The sequence below is a fragment of the Molothrus aeneus genome, chromosome 13 (assembly GCF_037042795.1).
Source record: "Molothrus aeneus isolate 106 chromosome 13, BPBGC_Maene_1.0, whole genome shotgun sequence".
NCBI lineage: Eukaryota > Metazoa > Chordata > Aves > Passeriformes > Icteridae > Molothrus > Molothrus aeneus.
In genome coordinates this window covers 7,780,708-7,800,351 of record NC_089658.1, presented here as the reverse complement: position 1 = coordinate 7,800,351, position 19,644 = coordinate 7,780,708, and the positions used below count along the sequence as shown (strand labels likewise).

Genomic DNA, 19,644 nt, shown 5'->3' with positions numbered 1-19,644 from the left:
TTAAACTAGAATGATTTATGAAAGCTTTTCATATGACATACATGTGTTCTTGGTAGTTACTAATGTATTATTTTTCCACACTTCAGAAAAGCGAACAGATAAATCAGCTGTCTCTGGGGCCATTAGGCTGAAAATCAATGTTGAAATTGAAGGAGAGGAGAAAGTTGCTCCTTATCATGTGCAGTACACCTGTCTACATGAGGTATGTTGGAAAAGTTATAGTATACAGTATGGAAATTACTGTTCAGTTGTTGCATGGATAAAGAAATAAGGCTACAGAACATTAGAGCACTGAAACAAATAACTGCTGCTGTACTTGAGGACAAGTTTATTTTAGATTTCCCATTCTGTATTGCTCAGGAAGTATCAGGTTCAGAGGCAAGGGTAGAACAACATAAGACCACCAACAAACAGATCATTCCTGCCAGGAGGTGTTAGAAAAAGAGGTTGAGCCAGGTAAACTCTCCCTGTACTGTTTTTTGATTTAGCCTTTAGATACTTGATTGTTAGCATCAGGAATATACAAACATTTCTATATATTACAGAAGTATACTGTAAAGGATTTCTTTTGTTCTACAGTAATACATATTTTGGAGAGTGAGAAAAAGGAGAAACGCAAACTCTATAAAATCTAATTTTCCTTCAACTAGTTTGCTTTTGTCAACATTGAAAAAAATAATCACTGATAAATAGGTGTGTCTTCTGAAAGATTTTATTTGTAATTGATTACTCTTCCTTCAAATAGAGATCCATGTAGAAAGTCTATTCTGGAAATACAAGTAGTTTCTGAAAGCTGATAGCTAATGCATGAAGGTTCACCACTAGCATGTAGCCACAGATTCCCATTGTTCACCATTTGTAAAATCAGATATTTAGGGCATTTTTCCTGATCAATTTTGACCTGAAATTTCAAATGTTGGACTTATGAAGTAAATGACAATATTCAAATGCTTTAAGCGAATCCAAGAGACAGTTATGGGCTAATTAGCAAAACTGAAAGTATTTTGATGTTTTAGGAGGTTTTTTCCAATCACTGAAAATAGGAAATAAAATCTTTTGGATTTTTTGGATACATATAAAGTTGTAAAATTTGTGAATACATATGGAGCTAGGCAATCTGAGAAGAATTCTATGCCATGAATGTCAAATCCTAGCTTTGCTCCCAAGGGTACTAAAACTAAGTTTTGTTGCACACCTTGAACAACGAGAGAGGCACCTGCAGTATTTCTGTTAGCTCCCTGTAACTGAAGGGCTTAAATAATGAATTTGAAATTTATTGGTCACAGATACAATTGAAATTGAAACACTCTGTAATAAGTATTATAACATCATGATTTCATTCATTAACAAGGGCATATAAAAGAGAAGTTTCTGCACTATTTTATGTTGCAGTCTTTCTGTGCCAGTTAATAGGCAGGACTTTATATCAAGAAGATACAATGTGCTGAATCACAAGCTTGCTGACTAGTTTGAGCCAGTCTTTGGAAAAACAAACAATTTAAAAATTGACTAACAACATATTGAAGACTATATGTAGGATATATTTCAGAATGCTTCTTAAAAGCCAAACTTTCCTTTTTGAAACATTTCTTACCTTTAGAATCTGTTCCATTACCTGACGGAAGTGAAGTCAAATGGTGTGGTGAAAATCCCCGAGGTGAAAGGTGATGAGGCCTGGAAGGTTTACTTTGATGATGCTGCACAGGAAATTGTGGATGAATTTGCAATGCGCTATGGAATTGAATACATTTATCAAGCTATGACGTAAGTATCATCATGGCCAGCTTTCTGCTTTGCTGTCAACAATGAGTTTGAGGGAAGTAACGAGTCTCAAACCTTTGTGAATTCATTCACTGTTTCTCTTCCATTCCTGACTTTAAATTCTTATCAGTTTGACCATCTGATTCTCATTAAAGTGCTTCTCATCTGCAGTGGCTTTAAGATATAAGCATTTTATAAGCTGTTACTGGTATTACTGCTAATGCATTCTTTAATCCTTATGATACTGACATATAGCACAGTTCAGAAAGACTTCCAGTGTTCCAGATGCAGCTGGAACAGGGTTTCAGAAGCTTTGTACTCTTTTCTACTACTATGGAAGCTCACTAGTGGCTACAGTGAGCTTCCATAATATGTGTAAATAATTTGTGCAAACCATTTTTAACAGTACTGAGCCCTATTACTGCATCGTCCATTCTAAAGTATCTGTCTGAACACCTTAGAACACAGCACCATAGAGCCCAGACATGTGAGATCCATCATGTGTTCTCAATATATCCAGCAAAAAGTTTTCTGGTGAAAAGGACTATATTCTGCTAGAGCTGTAGAAAAACAGGAGATCGAAGTGAGTCCTATAAATAAAAAATACAGGCTTTTCTCTCACAGCAACCTGGTATTGTGGGATTTTTAATCAGAACATCTCTCATATTTTTGTATCTCATTACCTCCTAAAAAGAAGAGTCTTAGAATAAGTAAGAAGATACCTAAAAATCTCAAGTTTTCTTTTATTTACAGAATATATTGACACCACCTACTATTGCAATGAGCTTGTCTTTCACTTTATGTAGCTGTCTGTGAATTCTTGTATTGTTCATCTAATAGAAGTTCAGGGAATATATTTTTGTAATATACATATTTATAATGATCTTCCTTCAAGGAACTTACGCAGCACTGCAGAGAATAATTAATGATTATATGATTAATAATAATTAATTCCAACCAAGCCATTTTAAGTTAATTGACCTATTTTGCCTTGTCCTCTTTTTGTTCTTGCTTTCTTCTGTACCTTTCCCCCCAAATTTCCCTGTTGTTGTTGACTGCAAACCAGGTATCTGAGGGCAGATGTAATGAGAAAGTGAATTTAATATTAGATAGTCACAAGAAATAAAAGCTAAGATTTCATTGTCCCCATACCCACATCCTTTTGTATTTTAAAATGTTTCGTGTCAATAATGAGCACTGCCTTTTTGAGGGAACAGCCCCAGCCTGTTTAAGTTGGGAATAAAATCAGTGATGCATGTAATCTCATGTAATACTTGGAGAAAAATATATATTCATATCCGTTGTTTTGCTGAATCATCTGCAGACGCATCTCAGAGCATTCAGACTTTGGGAAGAAGAGTAGTGAAGACACTAAGTCTATTTGTCATGAGGAATTTTCTTTTGGACTATTATCTCCTGGTTTTATTCTTTTTATGAGATTACCTTTTTCTTCTGGAACAATTTTAGTGGCTGGAAGAAAATGTACAGCTTCTTGATTTGGAAAATAGAATTATCAGATTGCATTTTGTAACAAAGATCTTCTACTAAAACAAAAGCAATTTTCTACTATATAACAGAGAGAGAATTTGAATGTAATCACTTTGCCCAGAGGAATATTGTGTAAGAATTTTTTGCTTGAGAATCTAGTTGCAGAATACTTCTACTGCATGTCTCATGGTAACATTGGAAATTAAAATGCTTGTGTTTGTAAATGCAAAACTGATTAAGCTTTAATACCCCGGGATCCAGACCCCAGAGAGCATCTGCATTTTATCAGGCTACGTGAGTTTTAGGATGCTGAATTCATATTTGTTTTAAAGTTAGCTATTACAATAAGTTCCAGTGCCACTAAATGATAGTCAATCTTGACCCTTTTAAGTCTAGATAGATGCCATATGCTGGAGTAGGAACATATGCCTTTCTGCATTTCTACACAACATAAACCTGATTAAGCTTCTCTAAAGTACCCCTGTCTAAACTGATTTGGCATCCTGTTCCACTACAGCAATAAACAATCCCACTTGTCTATTATTTCTGGTTCATTATAGTGGCTTTAAAATCTATGATCTCTTAATAAACCCTGAAGATTTCCTTCTGACTCTCAGTAGTTATAGCTATCTTCTCCTTTAGAGCACAGAAATAATATTTCAAAAATTTCGTCTTGATTTTCTAAACACAGTGAATATACTCATACTGAAATGTGGGAATCAGACCAGGAGATACCACACAGGTTACCTATCTGCTCTAATCATTGTCCCTACTTAGACCTTTCTCACCAAATTAGAAAGATAATGAATTCAGGTGTGGTTGCACCTCTTGCTGGAGATAGGAACATCTCCACATTTTTATGAGATAAATGTAGACACTTTTCCCCTAAAGATGCTGACTTAGATGGAGTGTTTTACTCTCAAGATATGGATTACGAGTGTACAGTTCCTGAGGAAGAAAATCTGCTTTAAGGTACAAATGTGGAATTCATGTGAATAGAAAAACAGCCATTGACCCATAGTAAAATACAACAAAAAGACTGATTCTGTTGCAGTAATTGCAGCTCTTTGAAGTCTTGACTATATAGGTTACATAATCCACTCTTCTTTTTTATGACTATTTTATACTGCCATTCCTCATGGAGTCTGTTCTAGGAAAAGAAAAGCGAGACCATTACAGTCATTCTTAAATGGTTCAGATGAGAATTTTTTTTGGTTTTTTGATGGGTAACAGCCAGACAGACACTGTTAGCCACACAACTGGTATGTGTAACTCCCAGAAGTACAAGCAGGGATGTGTGAGACAGTAGGGAAGAAAATAAGTATCACAAAAAGCAGGAAGAAAAAGTAGAAAAACAGCACAGTGATCCAGCTGCCCTTTATTTTGATGACTGTGGTGACTGATGGCAGTTTATGCTGTAGATTCAATGTCTAGAAGGAATCAAACTGAAATTTTATTTATCTACATATATTAAGCCACACTCTGCAGTGAGGAAAAAGTAACTTTTTTCCTGTCATTCATCTTTCAACTTAATTTACTTTTCTTTAGAAGGCAAAAATCTGAGCATGTATTGCAACAGTGTTTGACGAGACGCTGAAATTACACATAATATCAGCAGCCTGAATTTACTGTGTAATAGAGTCAAGTGCAATAAAAGCTCTATTAAGATCTTTACTTCTTACTGGCAAGAGTCACCACAGGTAGAAACTAATGATTCTCAATCACAACATAGCTCTCATTCCAGCAGGTTAATGGGCACTAACTATGTCATCTTGTTCTCCTGCTAGTTTTCAATTAATGTGGCAGCATTACAGAAAGCACACAAATCGCCCATTAAACTAATTTTTTATTGATAGCATTTGCTTGCTGATGAGTACAGCACATCAATTAGACTCCTTTCTTTGCTAATTCATGCTAACAGAAGTATTGGAAAAATCCCAGGCACTGTCTATTGGTCAGAAAATTGCATAGTAAGAAAGTTGGAGCGAGCAGGCCTGGTTTCAGCTTATGCAGTGCAGCCTTGCTCTAAAATGTGTGAGATCTAGCAGTGGTTTCTATGACTTTATGTGCCCACTAGAAATTGTTCATAACTGATGCTACTGGCTACTGTTTCAAAGCCCAGCAAAAACAAGGATAGGTGTTTACTTTGATTTATTCATTTTAGCAAGCAGAAGGAATCCAGGTATCTCACAGGTAGCTGATAATCTGAGTTATCAGCACTCTGAGTCATGACCCATATTGTGTACTTAATAGGTCCTGTGAACATTATAGAGATTTTAATTAAATGATGGAGAGAAAGAGAAATCTGGCACACATGCTTTATCATAATTTTCACTAAGCACTTTACAGGTGAAACAGTGCAGTGATACAATAAGGACATAAATTACAGCAATTGCTTTAAATTTTCCTTGTGAAAAATTGGTACAATTAGGGTCTATTCTTAATATAAGAATTCAGTACAGGTAGCTCATTGTGAAATGCTTATGGGAACCTTCAGAAGACACCCTAAAATTTTGACCCAGACAATATTTCCATAGTCTGTTATGTTCCCTGAAGGCAATTGAGACAATCTCAGTGATTTTTTTTGCTGCTGACTGCTCCTTTTGCCTGCCTCCTCCCACAGCAGAGCATGTGTTACAGGTATGACTCTAAGGCCAGTGGGGTTATTAGTGCCTTTTTATCTCCAGATTGATGTTACTCATGCACTAAGGACTTTTAAGTCCACTAAAAGACTTTTGGAAAATAAAGGTCATCAATATTAAAAGTATTAATTATTTTGTCGATTTTTTGATAATTGCTTCTGATTATCCCTACCTATATTTCCCAAATTCACTCACAGATAAGGAGATATTTCTATTAGCTTTAAAGGTTGCCTTTATTGGTGAGAACCACCTGACATCACTATTGTATTTTATTAAAAAGGAAAGTATTATTCTTCTACTTGACAGAGACATGTGACATATGTTTTGAAAGATTTTTCTGTGGGGTAGAGACCTGTGTTTTTCTTTTGTTGAATTCACATTTCAGTCTTCAAAAGAACTTCTTGAAATTACTGGCTATGAATTAAAGTTTTGGTAACATCATTCCATGAGCACATAGCTGGGAATGCTGGGCTCTAGTCCTGGTTGGTTTCTGTGTAATTTTGAACCGTTTCTCTCAGTTATGTAAAATGCAGATAATGGCACTTAATAATTGCTCCTACAGGAAAACAGTCTTGAATAATGCCTTGAAAGATGATTTGGGCAGTGACAATAGTTAAGGGCATTTGGCTTAAGTTCAGCAGGAAAGTTGCATTGTACCCTGTGTTAATTTTTTTCTTGGAAGGGCATTAGTGCCCAGGTGGTTCAGGCCCAGCACACTGCTCTGCCTTATGCTCCTGAGGAGGAACAGGAAAGAGGAGCCAGAGACTCCAGCTAAGATGAGCATGTGGCCAGATCAGGACCTTCAGTCATACAGACCCTGATTGGAATTTCTTAATCCTCTTCTGTTTGTACACCCATTTTTACCACCATCTTTTCCTAATCTCCTTCATTCTCTTTCCTATTTGTGTACATTTATTCTTTATCCCTCTCTCTCTCCCAGTCCTGCCTAATTATAGATCTTGAAATTAGGATTTTATGTTTAAAATTATAATGTTCACTCTCCTCATGTGTCAGATCTTTCATTCATTTGTACCTCTCAGGTTTTGTTGTGTTATAAGCCCTTTGTATGCTTCCAGCAGGCATCTCCTGTTTCATTAAACAAGTAAACGGTGCTGCTACATTGCACCTCTGGTTTTGGCTGCTTTGTGTTTAACAGACTGATTACCTAAATTTTACTGGCCTGGATCAAAGTGGAAGAGTTTCAGTTATGGCCTAATTCAAATCAAGGCGAACCCAGAAGCTGCTTGAAGCACCTTTCATTAATAATGGAGGGTGAAATAAAAGCCACACTAAAATGCTGGTTTGAGTCTTTTAGTTGACAACAATTAAATCTTTTTCTACTATGGATCTCTGTGACTTTCCATGATGATGAGTTAGAGTTTTCTTTTTTAGGTTTTCTTTAATAATTAATGTTTTGTTGAATAGCAATTAAAATCATTAAGTCATGTTTTTGTGTTTAGGATTAACAGAGTAAGAACTGAATGCGAATCTAATGTGGCCAGTTTGAAAATATCAGTGTGCAACAAGTGGCAACTCTATCAAACATGTCTGGATTTTCCTCATATACATCTGTACAATTTTCCACGAGGTAGCCTGAAAGTTACATAATTAGAGTTAGAAAGAAATTATAATGGGAGAAGAAGCAGATTCCATGCCATATTTAATAACTGTTGGTTTGTTTGAATTTCAGGCACTTTTCCTGTCTCTCTTCTAAATACATGTGCCCTGGTGTTCCAGCAGTTATGAGTACATTGTTGGCCAATATAAATGCTTTTTATGCTCACACAACAGCAGCAACTAATGTATCTGCCTCAGACCGCTTTGCTGCTACCAACTTTGGGGTAAGTAGATTTTCTTTAATAGAGTTCTGGTCCTTTTCTTTTTTTTCCTAGTATATTTCATATTAACTTCTACATTGATATTTTTTTAATTGCTCATTTTAAAGAGTAAATGTTGCTGTTAGCGTTTGAAAATTTTACCCTGAGTCTTTAAAATCAATCATCTATAAAAGCCAGAGAAGATGCTACTCAGCTCCTTGTGAGGCATAGAGGGTAGAAAGCACTGGCACATATTCACAGCACTAAAATCTCTAACAAACAGGTTTTTGCTTTATTGCAGTGGGCCTTGCAAAGTGGTAACTGCAGTAGACTAAGTATTGGATGCAATTCCTTTCTTGGTCTGTGTCATCAGTGAACTCATGTTAACCTAATGGATGTAGCCATAAGTGCTGCTCTTCTCACAAAGATCCATAATAATAGACTCTCTCTGATTTTTGCTGAAATTTTTGCTGGTGAATTGTCCAAGTCCTGGATTTAGGTATCAGGAACTTTAGGAGGAATAGTAGCATTTCAGGATGTGGTAATACTTCTTTTGTTGTTGCTAAATTTTCTTCTGTGGATAATTATCTCACAGCATGGACTTCCTAGTCTTTGAACATGATAATAAATAAAGATCCATTCACTCCCTATTCTGATTTCTTCACCAACTCTTAGAGGAATTGAGAGCAGTAAGGCAGAGCAATAATTCAAAGAGATTGCCGTTATAGCTCTGGTATTACGCATGATACAGAGGGTATAAACACAATCTTATGCTGAAAAATGTGTTTATTCTTTCCTCTTTTTTCTTTTTTTAGTAAAGTTTTTATTTGTAAGGTTGATATCAAACATGTATTTGATGTAATATTTTCATAAAATACCATTTATTGACGAAATAAAATATTAATCGTAATTAAAATTTATTAAATACACGTTAAAATTTCAAAATCAAAATTTTATTTGAAGTAGTGTTAGAGGCACTAGTACTCTTCTCCAGTATTAGAATAATAGAGGAATTATTAATTTCAGATTTTCAAGATAAAATTATGAAATTATACATTTGGATGTGTAAACCAAGAATTACTTAATATCTTTGTTGAAACAAGTCTTCTCTTTCAATGTTTAAGCTTTATTAAACCTTTGACTTCGATGCAACTTTTGAAATTTAGAATGGTTTTGCTGGATTTTTATCCTTTTTTCCCATTTTTCTAATGATCAGAACTACTTTTGTCCTCAGACTGGTCAGAGATTAAGTCCTTTATCTGATGGTAATGCCAGTTTGCCTCTGACACAATTCCAGTCCAATTCATAGTTCAACAGATGGATGGAAAAAGAGTAGTAGGCATCACTAAAAGAGATTTGGAGCTCTTTTTCAAACAATTGACTTATAGGCAAAATATGAGATTATTCTTCTCTCCTGGGTCAAAAGGCATTTGTTAGTGAATAGCTGCACATCATTCATCAAAAAGAACATCTCAAATTCAAGTCCTCAGGCTACAGCTGGGAATGATTTGGCTGACTGAATATTTCAGTAGAGCTTTATAACATGACAAAAAATTTCTATTTTGATTGATCCCTTAAGGGAGCTGTGCCAAATTAGTGGGGTTTGGTGTAGGTTAGAACTCCACTGATGAGAGACCATGCACAGACTCTATTTTCAAGTTCCTGATCATCACATTTGTATTGTACAGATACAATCAGTGCACTCTGAGAGCTATCAGCTCCTGCTTCTTCCAGAAGTCTGCTGCTTTCACATAGGCTCAGATTTCACAGTTCTGTGCAGTAGACTATGGAATATGTTCTAACATGGTAATTAGAAACTCATTAGTATTACTTGAGAATGGCACAACTCAGCTGGAAATCTCACAGCAAAATACTTTCATTGCTCCTTCATCTATCAAGATAACAAGTTAATCTTCACATTTGAAAGGAAAAAATTTAATTTCATTGTATTAGTATTACTTACCTTATTCCTACAAAAGTCACTGTTTCAGAAGTATAATTTTCAATCATACTTTTCCACCAAATTCTGTAGTAAATGAGCATAATTTCTTACTTATTAAAGGAAGGGAGAGGTGCTTTTTTCAAGAGTTTAATCAGTTGCAAGGCAAATATAAGACAGGAAGATGTTGCATTGCAAAATCTTTGTGACCTCCCTAAGGTATTGCACAGCTGCACAGTGTTTAATGCATACCAGGTATACAACATAGAAAGGGAAAATAAAGTCAATGAAGTGCATCACCTGGCCTTGAAACACAGGTGTTTCAAACCATTGCTTGTATATGAAATAATGGAAAACAAATTATTTTCAAATAAGTTAAGAGTGGAAAGAAGCTTTCTAAAACCCCAACAATTACAGGAACCTGCAAATTCTAGTGCAACATGTTCTTCTTTTCTTTTTACAGAGAGAAAAGTTCATAAAGCTGCTGGATCAATTGCACAATTCTCTGAGGATTGATTTATCTAAGTACAGGGTATGTGCAACATTTTCTATTTGAGTCAACATGAGACCCCCAAATCCTTTGCAACAAAAAGTTACAGAATTTAAGCTGTTTAACACCAATATTATTCCAATTCGACAAAAAAAAAAACCTTAGTATTTTCTTTCCAAAAGCTAAGAACGGGTCGAGGGGTTATCATATATTCAAGAAAGAGTAGTATTCAACAACATTGATTAAATTGGTCTATAACTAGTCTTAAGTTGATTAAGTTAATTCATCTGGGAATTGCCTTCACTGACTCAGGTAGTGCAAAGTGCAGATACTGCTGTATTTCTGGGAGCCTGACATCTTCGCAACAACTTGCATGCTAAGATCCAGGAAATGTTGAAAGAGTCTTGTCTCCTTGCTTTTCTATTTGCTAGGAATTAGTTTCATTTCTGCCTCATGGAATCTCCTTCCACTGAGCTGTGCTCCAAAGCCAGCCTTTCAGGAAAGCAGACCCTGGGTACCTGGCAGTTACCATTTGGTTCTGAACTCCCTCTCATTCTCCAGTCCACTGGATCATTAAACTTTTGGACAATACCTAAGTTAGGGCTTCCTCACATGTGGCTCCTCCTTTCAACTTCTAGGAGTGGTAGCCTCCAGGTCAATGATTTGTCTGTTCATGTGGCCTGCTCTCCAAAACTGGAGGAGAAGGGGAATATTTAAAAGAACCCTAAGGCATTAGAGAGAATGAAATTGCACATACTTAGTTTTTAAGACTATATCCTTCATGAAGGAGATATGTTCATGCTAAGATCATTTCATTTTGAAGAATGCTGTCCAGACAGTATTGTAGCATGAGGCTGATATTTCATTAGTAGGAAGTAGGAAGTTATTTAAATAACACTACTTCACTCTGTTAACCCAGAGATCGTAGCAAAAATTATATTATTTCTACATTAAGATTACTACTGCATTTATGCCTACAAATTATGTTTGTGCCATGTAAAACCCATGAATTATTTTCATTAGCAGCAGTTCCCAGACTTCTTGTAACATTTTTTATTCTGTCCATGTTTTTGAAATATCACAATATTTTGAATTATTCATATCACAAGTGCAGGAGAATTATCAAAGGTGTTCCTACTCATGTCCAAGGGATGCTCATCATTAACTACCTCACAGGCAGAATTTGGGTAACATGAACATCTCTAATCCTTTCAAGCAGCACTTTATGTTTTCTTTGAGGGTTTTTAACTAGATGTTCAAGGATTTTACCTGTAACTCAAATTTTGCATGATTCCTCTTTCCCTGATTCACCAGGATAATTTTCCTGCCAGCAATTCTGAAAGACTCCAGGATCTGAAATCAACTGTGGATCTGCTTACCAGCATTACTTTTTTTCGCATGAAGGTATTGTCCTTTACTTGCACAAATAAATTTCCTGACAGAAACAAAAAAAATACCTTTTTAATTAGTTTAAAGGCAAGTCACATAAAGCATACTTAGCTGAACTCCTTAGGAATCATATGTTTTCTACTGATATAACAAAATCACAAGCCGAACAGCAAAATAGATCTGATAGCTATTTGCCTTAGTCTCTCCAAAGGTTGAGATCTAAGTGGTCAAGCATGGAAATATTTTTGGAATGGAATGGTACACATTAATATTACTGAATGAAAAAATAAAAACACAAAGCAACCTTTAGCATGTGATTCCATTGCATTAGGCAGCTACATGAAGAGAATTAAAATAATCCATTAAGTTAAAGTTTGAAGTAATGTATCCTGAAATGGAGTAAAAAGATGAACCCTTTGCTTTAAATAAATAACTGCTATTTGGCTTGAAATTGTAATTCAAAGGAAAGCACATATTATACAGTTTAATTGTTTCCTAAATAATAAAAAAACCTGATAAAATGTAAAACCTAAGATTTAAAGATGTAAACTCTTGGGCACACATGCCACTTTCATCATGTAAGTATTTAATTTAAATAAAACTTAGTGATAAAATCTAATTGCATGTGTTTTAATGTATTTGTGAACTAAATCAACCTTAATTCAACACAATCTTAATTATTTTTATCATTGCTTTATTTGAACACTTTTCATCCTGTATAATAGAGCTCCATTCAACACTTATATATATATATATATATATATTTGTGTTCAATCTAATTCTGACATTCTCCCATTTATGAAATATTTAATTAGGTCCTGGAATTGCAGAGCCCCCCTCGAGCCAGTACTGTGGTGAAAGACTGTGTAAAAGCCTGCCTGGATTCAACTTACAAATACATTTTTGACAATTGCTATGACCTCTACTCCCAATTAGTGGATCAGGTAAGGTCTAATGAACTTGTTCTGTGCTATTGCTCAATCATTATTGTTAGTTTGCCTTTAGTAAATAGAAAGTCTTCTGGTGCTCCTTCATATCAAAGCACTCAGATGTTCACTTTATTTATGCATGGAGGAGCAGCATACCATAAATACACCCACAGACAGCTATGAACTCTAAAATGTTTAACATGAGTTTCAAAATGGACACATTACCTCCTAATGTAGTCATCAAGTTGGACACAACTGTGAAATTGTCCAGTGGTTTTGGGGAAGATGACATTTGATCAATTACTGTTCATTTATGATCTGTAACAGGAAAACAGTTATTTAAAATCTAACATTTCACTTCCGTAGCTTTCAAAAAAATTTTAATTTGCTGAAAATGGTACAGTCCTTCCAGCCTTATATTTTAGTACCTATGATGCATACTTGGATCCAAGCTTTAGTAACTGCTTTAAGAAAGCAGAGGATTTCTCAATATTAGTCTGTCAGGTTGAGCTATCAGTGCAAATTAATTATAGCATTTGTTGTGTTCCAAATGTCATGCAAAATCCTTGAGAATACTCTTTATTTCTTAATGTAATATGGTCATTCTATAAGTAATGTTAGAATTAATTACTGTCTTAAAGGAGCATCACTTCTTTGTCATATTACCACCTGTACCTTGTATTTGCTTTCTGGATGGTACACTGAAAAGATAGTAGTTCTGTGACTGTTCCAGCCTTGAACAGAATTAACTAAATTCTTTGGCAAATGCACTTTTTTTTTGTGTGTATAATTAATAGGAACACTCATACTAATGATATAAGACTTCAAATGAAATTTATTTGAATTTATTTAAGTGAAAGATATTTCACTTAAATCCAGAATATGAATTTCTGTGTTTTAGGAAAGATGATATTTGCTTTTCAACATTTCTGAAATGAGAATTTATTTTCCCACATTGGATTCCTTTTCCTGAGAAAACTTATCCATAGCTTTGAATCTAAGAAATTCTCACCAGCACCAATAAGCACTCCACACTTAGTGCTGATGTGTGTTTATCCTACAACAGATTATATTTTAAGCTGAGTAGGAGTATAAATTAGTGGAAGGAGCAGCTTCAGGCATCACATCTATTTACGTCATAAACTGTTCTGTTTTCTCACTAACATTTACTCTGCAGCAATTTGATCTTGTCTGGTAAATATAAAAAAAGTGCTGCTAGACTGGGTATTACATAAGCCTGCAGTTTATCAGTAGATTCTAGTCCTCAGTAAACAGCTGAAAGTGATGGAGTCTTACCTCTGCAAAGCATTGTGACAACTGCAAAAGCTTCTCTGTACTCAGAAAATTCACAACTTTTTTATGTGAATCCATACAGTCATTTAGCCTGTCTATTTTAAAATATGGTTTTAAAGTACAGCTTTTCTGCTTGGTAGAGAATGTAAAACTTGCTTAAGTAAGGGTTCTCTCCCTCAAATTATATTTGAGGCAAAACAGGCAATGTTATTATATTTTTCTCTCACATGACTCTATTTAATGGCAGAGAAATAAGAAATCCTGAAATAAATTTTAAAAATCCACAAGTATTCACTCTGTTGGAAAACTGAGTTAACTGCATTTCACTGTATTTCTGCACCTCTTGAGTTCTCGTTCACAAGATTTCCTGCAGGGGCAGTTTTATATGGAAATTTTAATCAGACAATTTTCTGTACAGTTACAATCACAAAGCAGTGCAAGAAACTTTAGTGAAGAAGTGTAAAATGCAAAATTTAGAATAAATAGATTGCATTCAAAATAATTTATTTCTAACAGTAAATCACATTAAAAAAAATTCAAGCAACAGTCGCATATAATCTTAATGCCAGACAGTAAAACTTTCTTTCCCAGAAGGTGGGAGACAATTCTGAGAAATATAACTGATCTAACTTTAATAGAGAGATAAGTAAAATTAATTCAAAAGACTACCTGAATTCTGCATCAGCTCTTGAGTTGCACAAGGAGACTTTGTTCAGCATGATCCTCTTATGGTTTCCTATCAGTATATCCAAAAGTGCATTTTGTTTTAGGAACGCTTGAATATGCAGCTTGTTTGAACTTATAGCTGTGGAGGCCTTCCAATGAATCCAGGTGACTGGTTTGTGGTACCACTGTTATAATAATGAAGCAGTAATCAGTATTGTAATTAACATTTCATTAGCATTGTGTCCCTTAGATTAGACCAGATTCCACTGTAAAGCCTTCCTCAGTACCCTTCCCTTATCTCTGCTCTCTCCCCATCAGGTGAGGTCCCCTCCTCTCAGAGGGAGGGAGCTCATCCTAGCGTGGCTCTGCACACAGGAGGTTCATGTTTTAGCTGCACAGCTGAGCTCTGAGCTGTGAGACTGAGAACTGAGCCCCAAAGCCACAAGGAATGGTTCTTATGTAGGCCAGCACCTGCTCTCACTCAGGGGAAGGACTGGCAGATGTTGTCCTGCTGAGGCCCTGCACGCTCAGGGTGTATCTGTGTGTAACTCATGGTAACCACCTTCTGCAATTGCTTTTGGCTGCAACCTACAATTCTCAGAGATGCCTGCCACTGTATTTCGAGAAAATATGATCTGATTGTGCGGGATTCTTTAATTTTGGGGTGAAAATAGAGCAATGACTGTTAAAATTGAGGGGCTTGAACTGGAGTTTTTGGATATTTGCCACTGTGAACACAAAAATTAAATCACAAAATATGCTCAGCAGTCTCAAATTCCTCTTTTTATTACTCTCTACCTTTGTGTCAGACAGGCAATCACCGTTAAAAAGCTAATGTCTTGCAGCAAAATAACACCCCTGAGGATATTTCCTGGGGTGAAGCATTGCAAATGCTAACAGCATGCAAAAATGTCATACTACGGTTCCACACCAGAATACAAAGAACAGCTGATGGCAAAATACCAATGACTACCAGAGGCAGTAAAACATGATAGCTTGACAGTCTTACTGCCATGTATATTGCTATCCTCATTATTGGAGACAAAGCCCTCTGATGAAGGACTGTCTAGCTCCTTATGCAGCACATGCAGTATTTTCTCTTTTTAATTAATAGTTATCTGAGTGAAGTGCTTAGCTACCCTATGGTAAAAAGACATATCCTGGAGAAGTAGTTTAGGAAGCACTTTGATAGCTTTCTGACTCAATTTACAGATACATCACTCTTTCTGTTTTCTTGAGAAAACAAATTTTGAAATCCTGGCTGGTGCTCACAGAGGCTGAAGTCCCTTCAATAATTCTTTTTGCAGTCTTCTCCACTGCGTGCCACCAGTGAAATGCAGACCATACCCTTCATGTTATCTGAAGAGCTCTTGATCAGTACAAATAATTTCATGACTGATAGCACCAATATACTGGAATAAAACACTGGAGTACTTTATATTTGACAGCAGCTCATCAGAGCAGGCCTGATATTCTACCTGATGTTAGGAACCTTTATTTGGGTCTTAGCTCAGCTCTGCATGTTGTCACCGAACAGCTTGGTGCAGACAGGAGGTAGCAAAGAGCAATTGACTCCTCCAGGAGCCAGGGGTGGTACAGCTGCTCCAGCACAGTACTCTGCCCTTGCCATTCATCTCTCACAGGGGTACAGCACCTTGGGCTGGGTTGATAATGAGCAAAAAACATCCCAGATCTGGAAACTGGAGCTGTGGATGAGCACGTGGATGGGCCTATGCTTTGGGAGCTGGCTCAGTTTTGCTTTACTCAGTTGTGAGTCCCTGGTCTTTGGGATTTGGGAATGCAAGCCTCATAGTTCTTTTTGGAGGTGTAGTTTTTTTTTCTTTAGTATAAATGGCAAAAAAAAAGGTTAGATTATTAATTTCTTATAGAAATACTGCAAGAATTGAAGCACGACTGTGATCTGTGGTTTTCAAACACATTCAGGAGTATAAAGTGGGAAATAAAGTGCAGTAGCAAAAGCTGTTTACTACAGAGAGTTCTATTTTTCAGGCGTGCAAATTTCAGTGTCAAGTAATAATTCTTGTGACGCCCTTTGTTATGTTTATGTAATGCTTTAGATTCTCTGAAAAGGTTCTGACTTCAAATCTGGCATGCAGAGGGTACTTAGAGATCTCTCTTTGTGTTGCAGCATTGTTTTTGATGGCCAGCATGTTAACAACAGTAATAGAAAAACATTTGGTAAATTACCTCAGAACAGAAGGATACATTTTGTGCTATGGCATTTCCAACTCCGTTCTGAGAATTCTCTGTCAGAAGACCAGATCTTACAGATATAATTTCTTCTTAGCAGCTTGTCTGAGAACACTGGTTAGGAAGTCAAAGATCTTGCAATAAGTGAGGGGCTCACTTAGGTCTTCCTCCACGTATTCCCTGCAGAAGCAGAACTTTTCTGGGTGGGTGAGTCAGATCAAAACCACAGTATCAACTTGGCTGGCCACTGCAGAGAAGCTATGCATGTTACACTGACCTAAACAGATAGACCAGTTAAACCAGCTCCTTTCACCTGCCAGTCCTTGAAGAAAAAGGCTGAAAGTTCTTGATGAGAATTAATCCAAAAGAATTCTGTTCCACTTAGATGATACTGGAGAATACATAAAGTAAGGTTGCCTGAAAAAGGTGTGGGTGCCCCATCCCTGGAAGTGTTCAAGGCCAGTTTGAATGGGACTCTGAGCAACGTGGTTTAGTGGAAGGTGTCCCTGCCCAGAGCAAGAGGAATGAAAAATATGATCTTTGACATCACTTCCAACCCAAACCATTCTGTGATTCTATGGTGATTCTTTTAATAGGGTTTCAGTTTCAAATAAGTTAACAAATAACAAATAAGTTTAGGAGTTAGTTAGTGTGACAGCACTGCACAGGGAAATCCCTCACAGGTTTTGAATGAATGTCTGCAAGTGGTTTCTGGCTTTAGGCTCGGTTGAGTAAATTCTGTAAGGCCGAATTTTTATTTTTTTTAGATATTAAAAATATCATTTAAAATTATATAAAATCCTAAAAATCAGTAGATGTTATATGTGAATGTCTACATATGTGCATATTTTATGTATAGCGCATATTGTATATTTGCTGGTGGTTCTACATAAAGTAATATTATATGTAATGTAAGTAATAAATATGCAGTTTAAAATCTGGAAGAATTGCTAAAATTAATATTTCATTATCTAAGATTGATCTATAAAATTGCCTTCTGCAGCCTTGTGCTGATCAAGGCTACTATGTTGGTTTCCATTGAATTTCCACTGTATCATTATTTATATAGAAAATTTTGTATTCTGAAACCTAGCTTGGGGCTTGCAGCAGACAGCAATACATAACTTTCTGATATCATAGAATTCAATTTGTCAAAGTCACACAGATAATAATGGATATTGATTGCACAGAACACAATAAAAGCAAAGAAAATTAAACCAGACATTCATCCTACGATCTGGTAAAATCAGTGATGGGAGAAGTTGAAAGCTCTCTGTTTCTCAGACCAGGCTTTACAGATTTGTCTCAGGGTAATAGAGATGTAGATTTTAATCTTGCTTCACACTGGGTCTGAGATTGCTTTCTCCAGTCTCAGCCACTTTTCTAGAGTACAAAATGTTTGTTTGTCAACAGTTTTAGCTTTTTTTTTCCATTAAACTCAGAAAACTCCCTTTACATTTTATTTTTCTCTTTAAGAGAGTTATCAAAACACCAGTGATGATTTTGGAGACTCTGTGCTGCATGATCCATTGCTTGAATATGAATTCGGTGACTAGTAAATTGACATTAAAAGGGAATTGAGACAAACATGATTCTGTGCAAATAATTTATTTCGATTCATATCCTATGAAAAATTGTTCTTACACACTTCCTTTCTGATTTTGATGTCTTCTATGGCAAAAAACAGAGTTATCACCTAGTTTGGAAGTTGCATTAAAAAAACCCACAGAGAAGCTCCCGTACTTAGTGTATGTGTGAATCTTAAGTGAATAATATGACTTCTTGTTAAAGACACTTTTCTTATAAGGTGTTTGCTACCACTCTAGGGTTATCCTAAAGACAAGAAGCACCCAAGTCAATTAATATGAGAGTGTAAAAACCTGTTTTGTTGGTGAGATGTCATCTGCTCTTATTGCTTGTTTGATCTGCCAGCAGAAGCCCCTTAGGAATATCATTGTTGTGCCTTTGGCCAGTCACTCATTGAGCTTTTAAGCACAGGACATCTTATGGCATTTCATGGTTCTGTGCATGTGGGCAGCATTACCATCCAAAGTGATGCTACAGGAGGTCAAGATATTTTAAATAACCTTTCCTATGTGAAAAAGCTCATGGAAAAGAAAGTGATTCTGCTAATTGGCACACTTTCATTCATATCAGTATTTGGAAAGGTCTCTTGGTTACTGGAAGAGCAGTCTGTGATTTGAGCTTGTTCAGTGCTGTATCAAACAAAAACAAGACAGGAAACTTCAGAAACTCATTTATTTTAAAATTAAAAACCACTAACAGCATCAGTTTAATTAATGATTTTGTCATCTTGCTATTTTAAGAATTTATGTTCCTCTTGAAATTTTCAGTTGTATTTTTAAAAAATTCTCATTGTTATTATCCTATACAATAATAAGCACTATTTAGGGTCTCCTATGACTTTTCACTATATTTGTTCCAGTGTGGCACTAATTGGGTATATCAGCTATTTAGTTCATGCTTTTACACTGACATTTTCTTTCAAATGGGTATAATGAAAGTGAAAAAAAATCTAGATTGAAATCAAATTTTCACCACTGCTTTACCTCATTATAACAGCACTGCTCCAAGCCAGAGCTGGGGTAGCACTGTCAAACACACAGTGTGGTTTTGGGCATTGCCCTGTGCAAGGGCTGGACTTTGGTCCTTGTGGGCCTCTTCCAACTCAGAGTATTCCATAATTCTACAAAGGCATCTGCTATACATAAAGCAAAGTGGGTTCTGAGCATTTCTAACCCACTAGGTAGATTTTAGGATAAAGAATGGAAATAACAACTATGGATGGGCAGGGTATGCACTTTCTGTTCAGGACATAAAACTACATCTGTAATGTGAGACTATTTTAAAAATACCTTCTCTGGGACTTCTGAAAAGGTCATACAGATTTTAAAGAGATTTCTTTTCCAGAGAATTATGGTAGAAATTACCTCCTTGTGCAACTATTACATTGTAAATCAGTTACTTTTTGCTATCTCTGTTGAAGAACTGAATTTTG

General features: G+C 35.8%; 1 protein-coding gene across 1 annotated transcript in view; it reads left to right on the top strand.

The window, feature by feature from the left end:
- The window catches only part of UNC13C (unc-13 homolog C), a 121,906-nt gene that overhangs the window by 46,191 nt on the left and 56,071 nt on the right, over positions 1 to 19,644 (top strand). The window contains exons 11-16 of the mRNA XM_066558584.1: positions 87 to 202; positions 1,601 to 1,764; positions 7,582 to 7,732; positions 10,111 to 10,179; positions 11,452 to 11,541; positions 12,342 to 12,470. Of these exons, the coding sequence (XP_066414681.1) occupies positions 87 to 202; positions 1,601 to 1,764; positions 7,582 to 7,732; positions 10,111 to 10,179; positions 11,452 to 11,541; positions 12,342 to 12,470 (719 nt within the window). The remainder of the gene's footprint in view (positions 1 to 86; positions 203 to 1,600; positions 1,765 to 7,581; positions 7,733 to 10,110; positions 10,180 to 11,451; positions 11,542 to 12,341; positions 12,471 to 19,644) is intronic.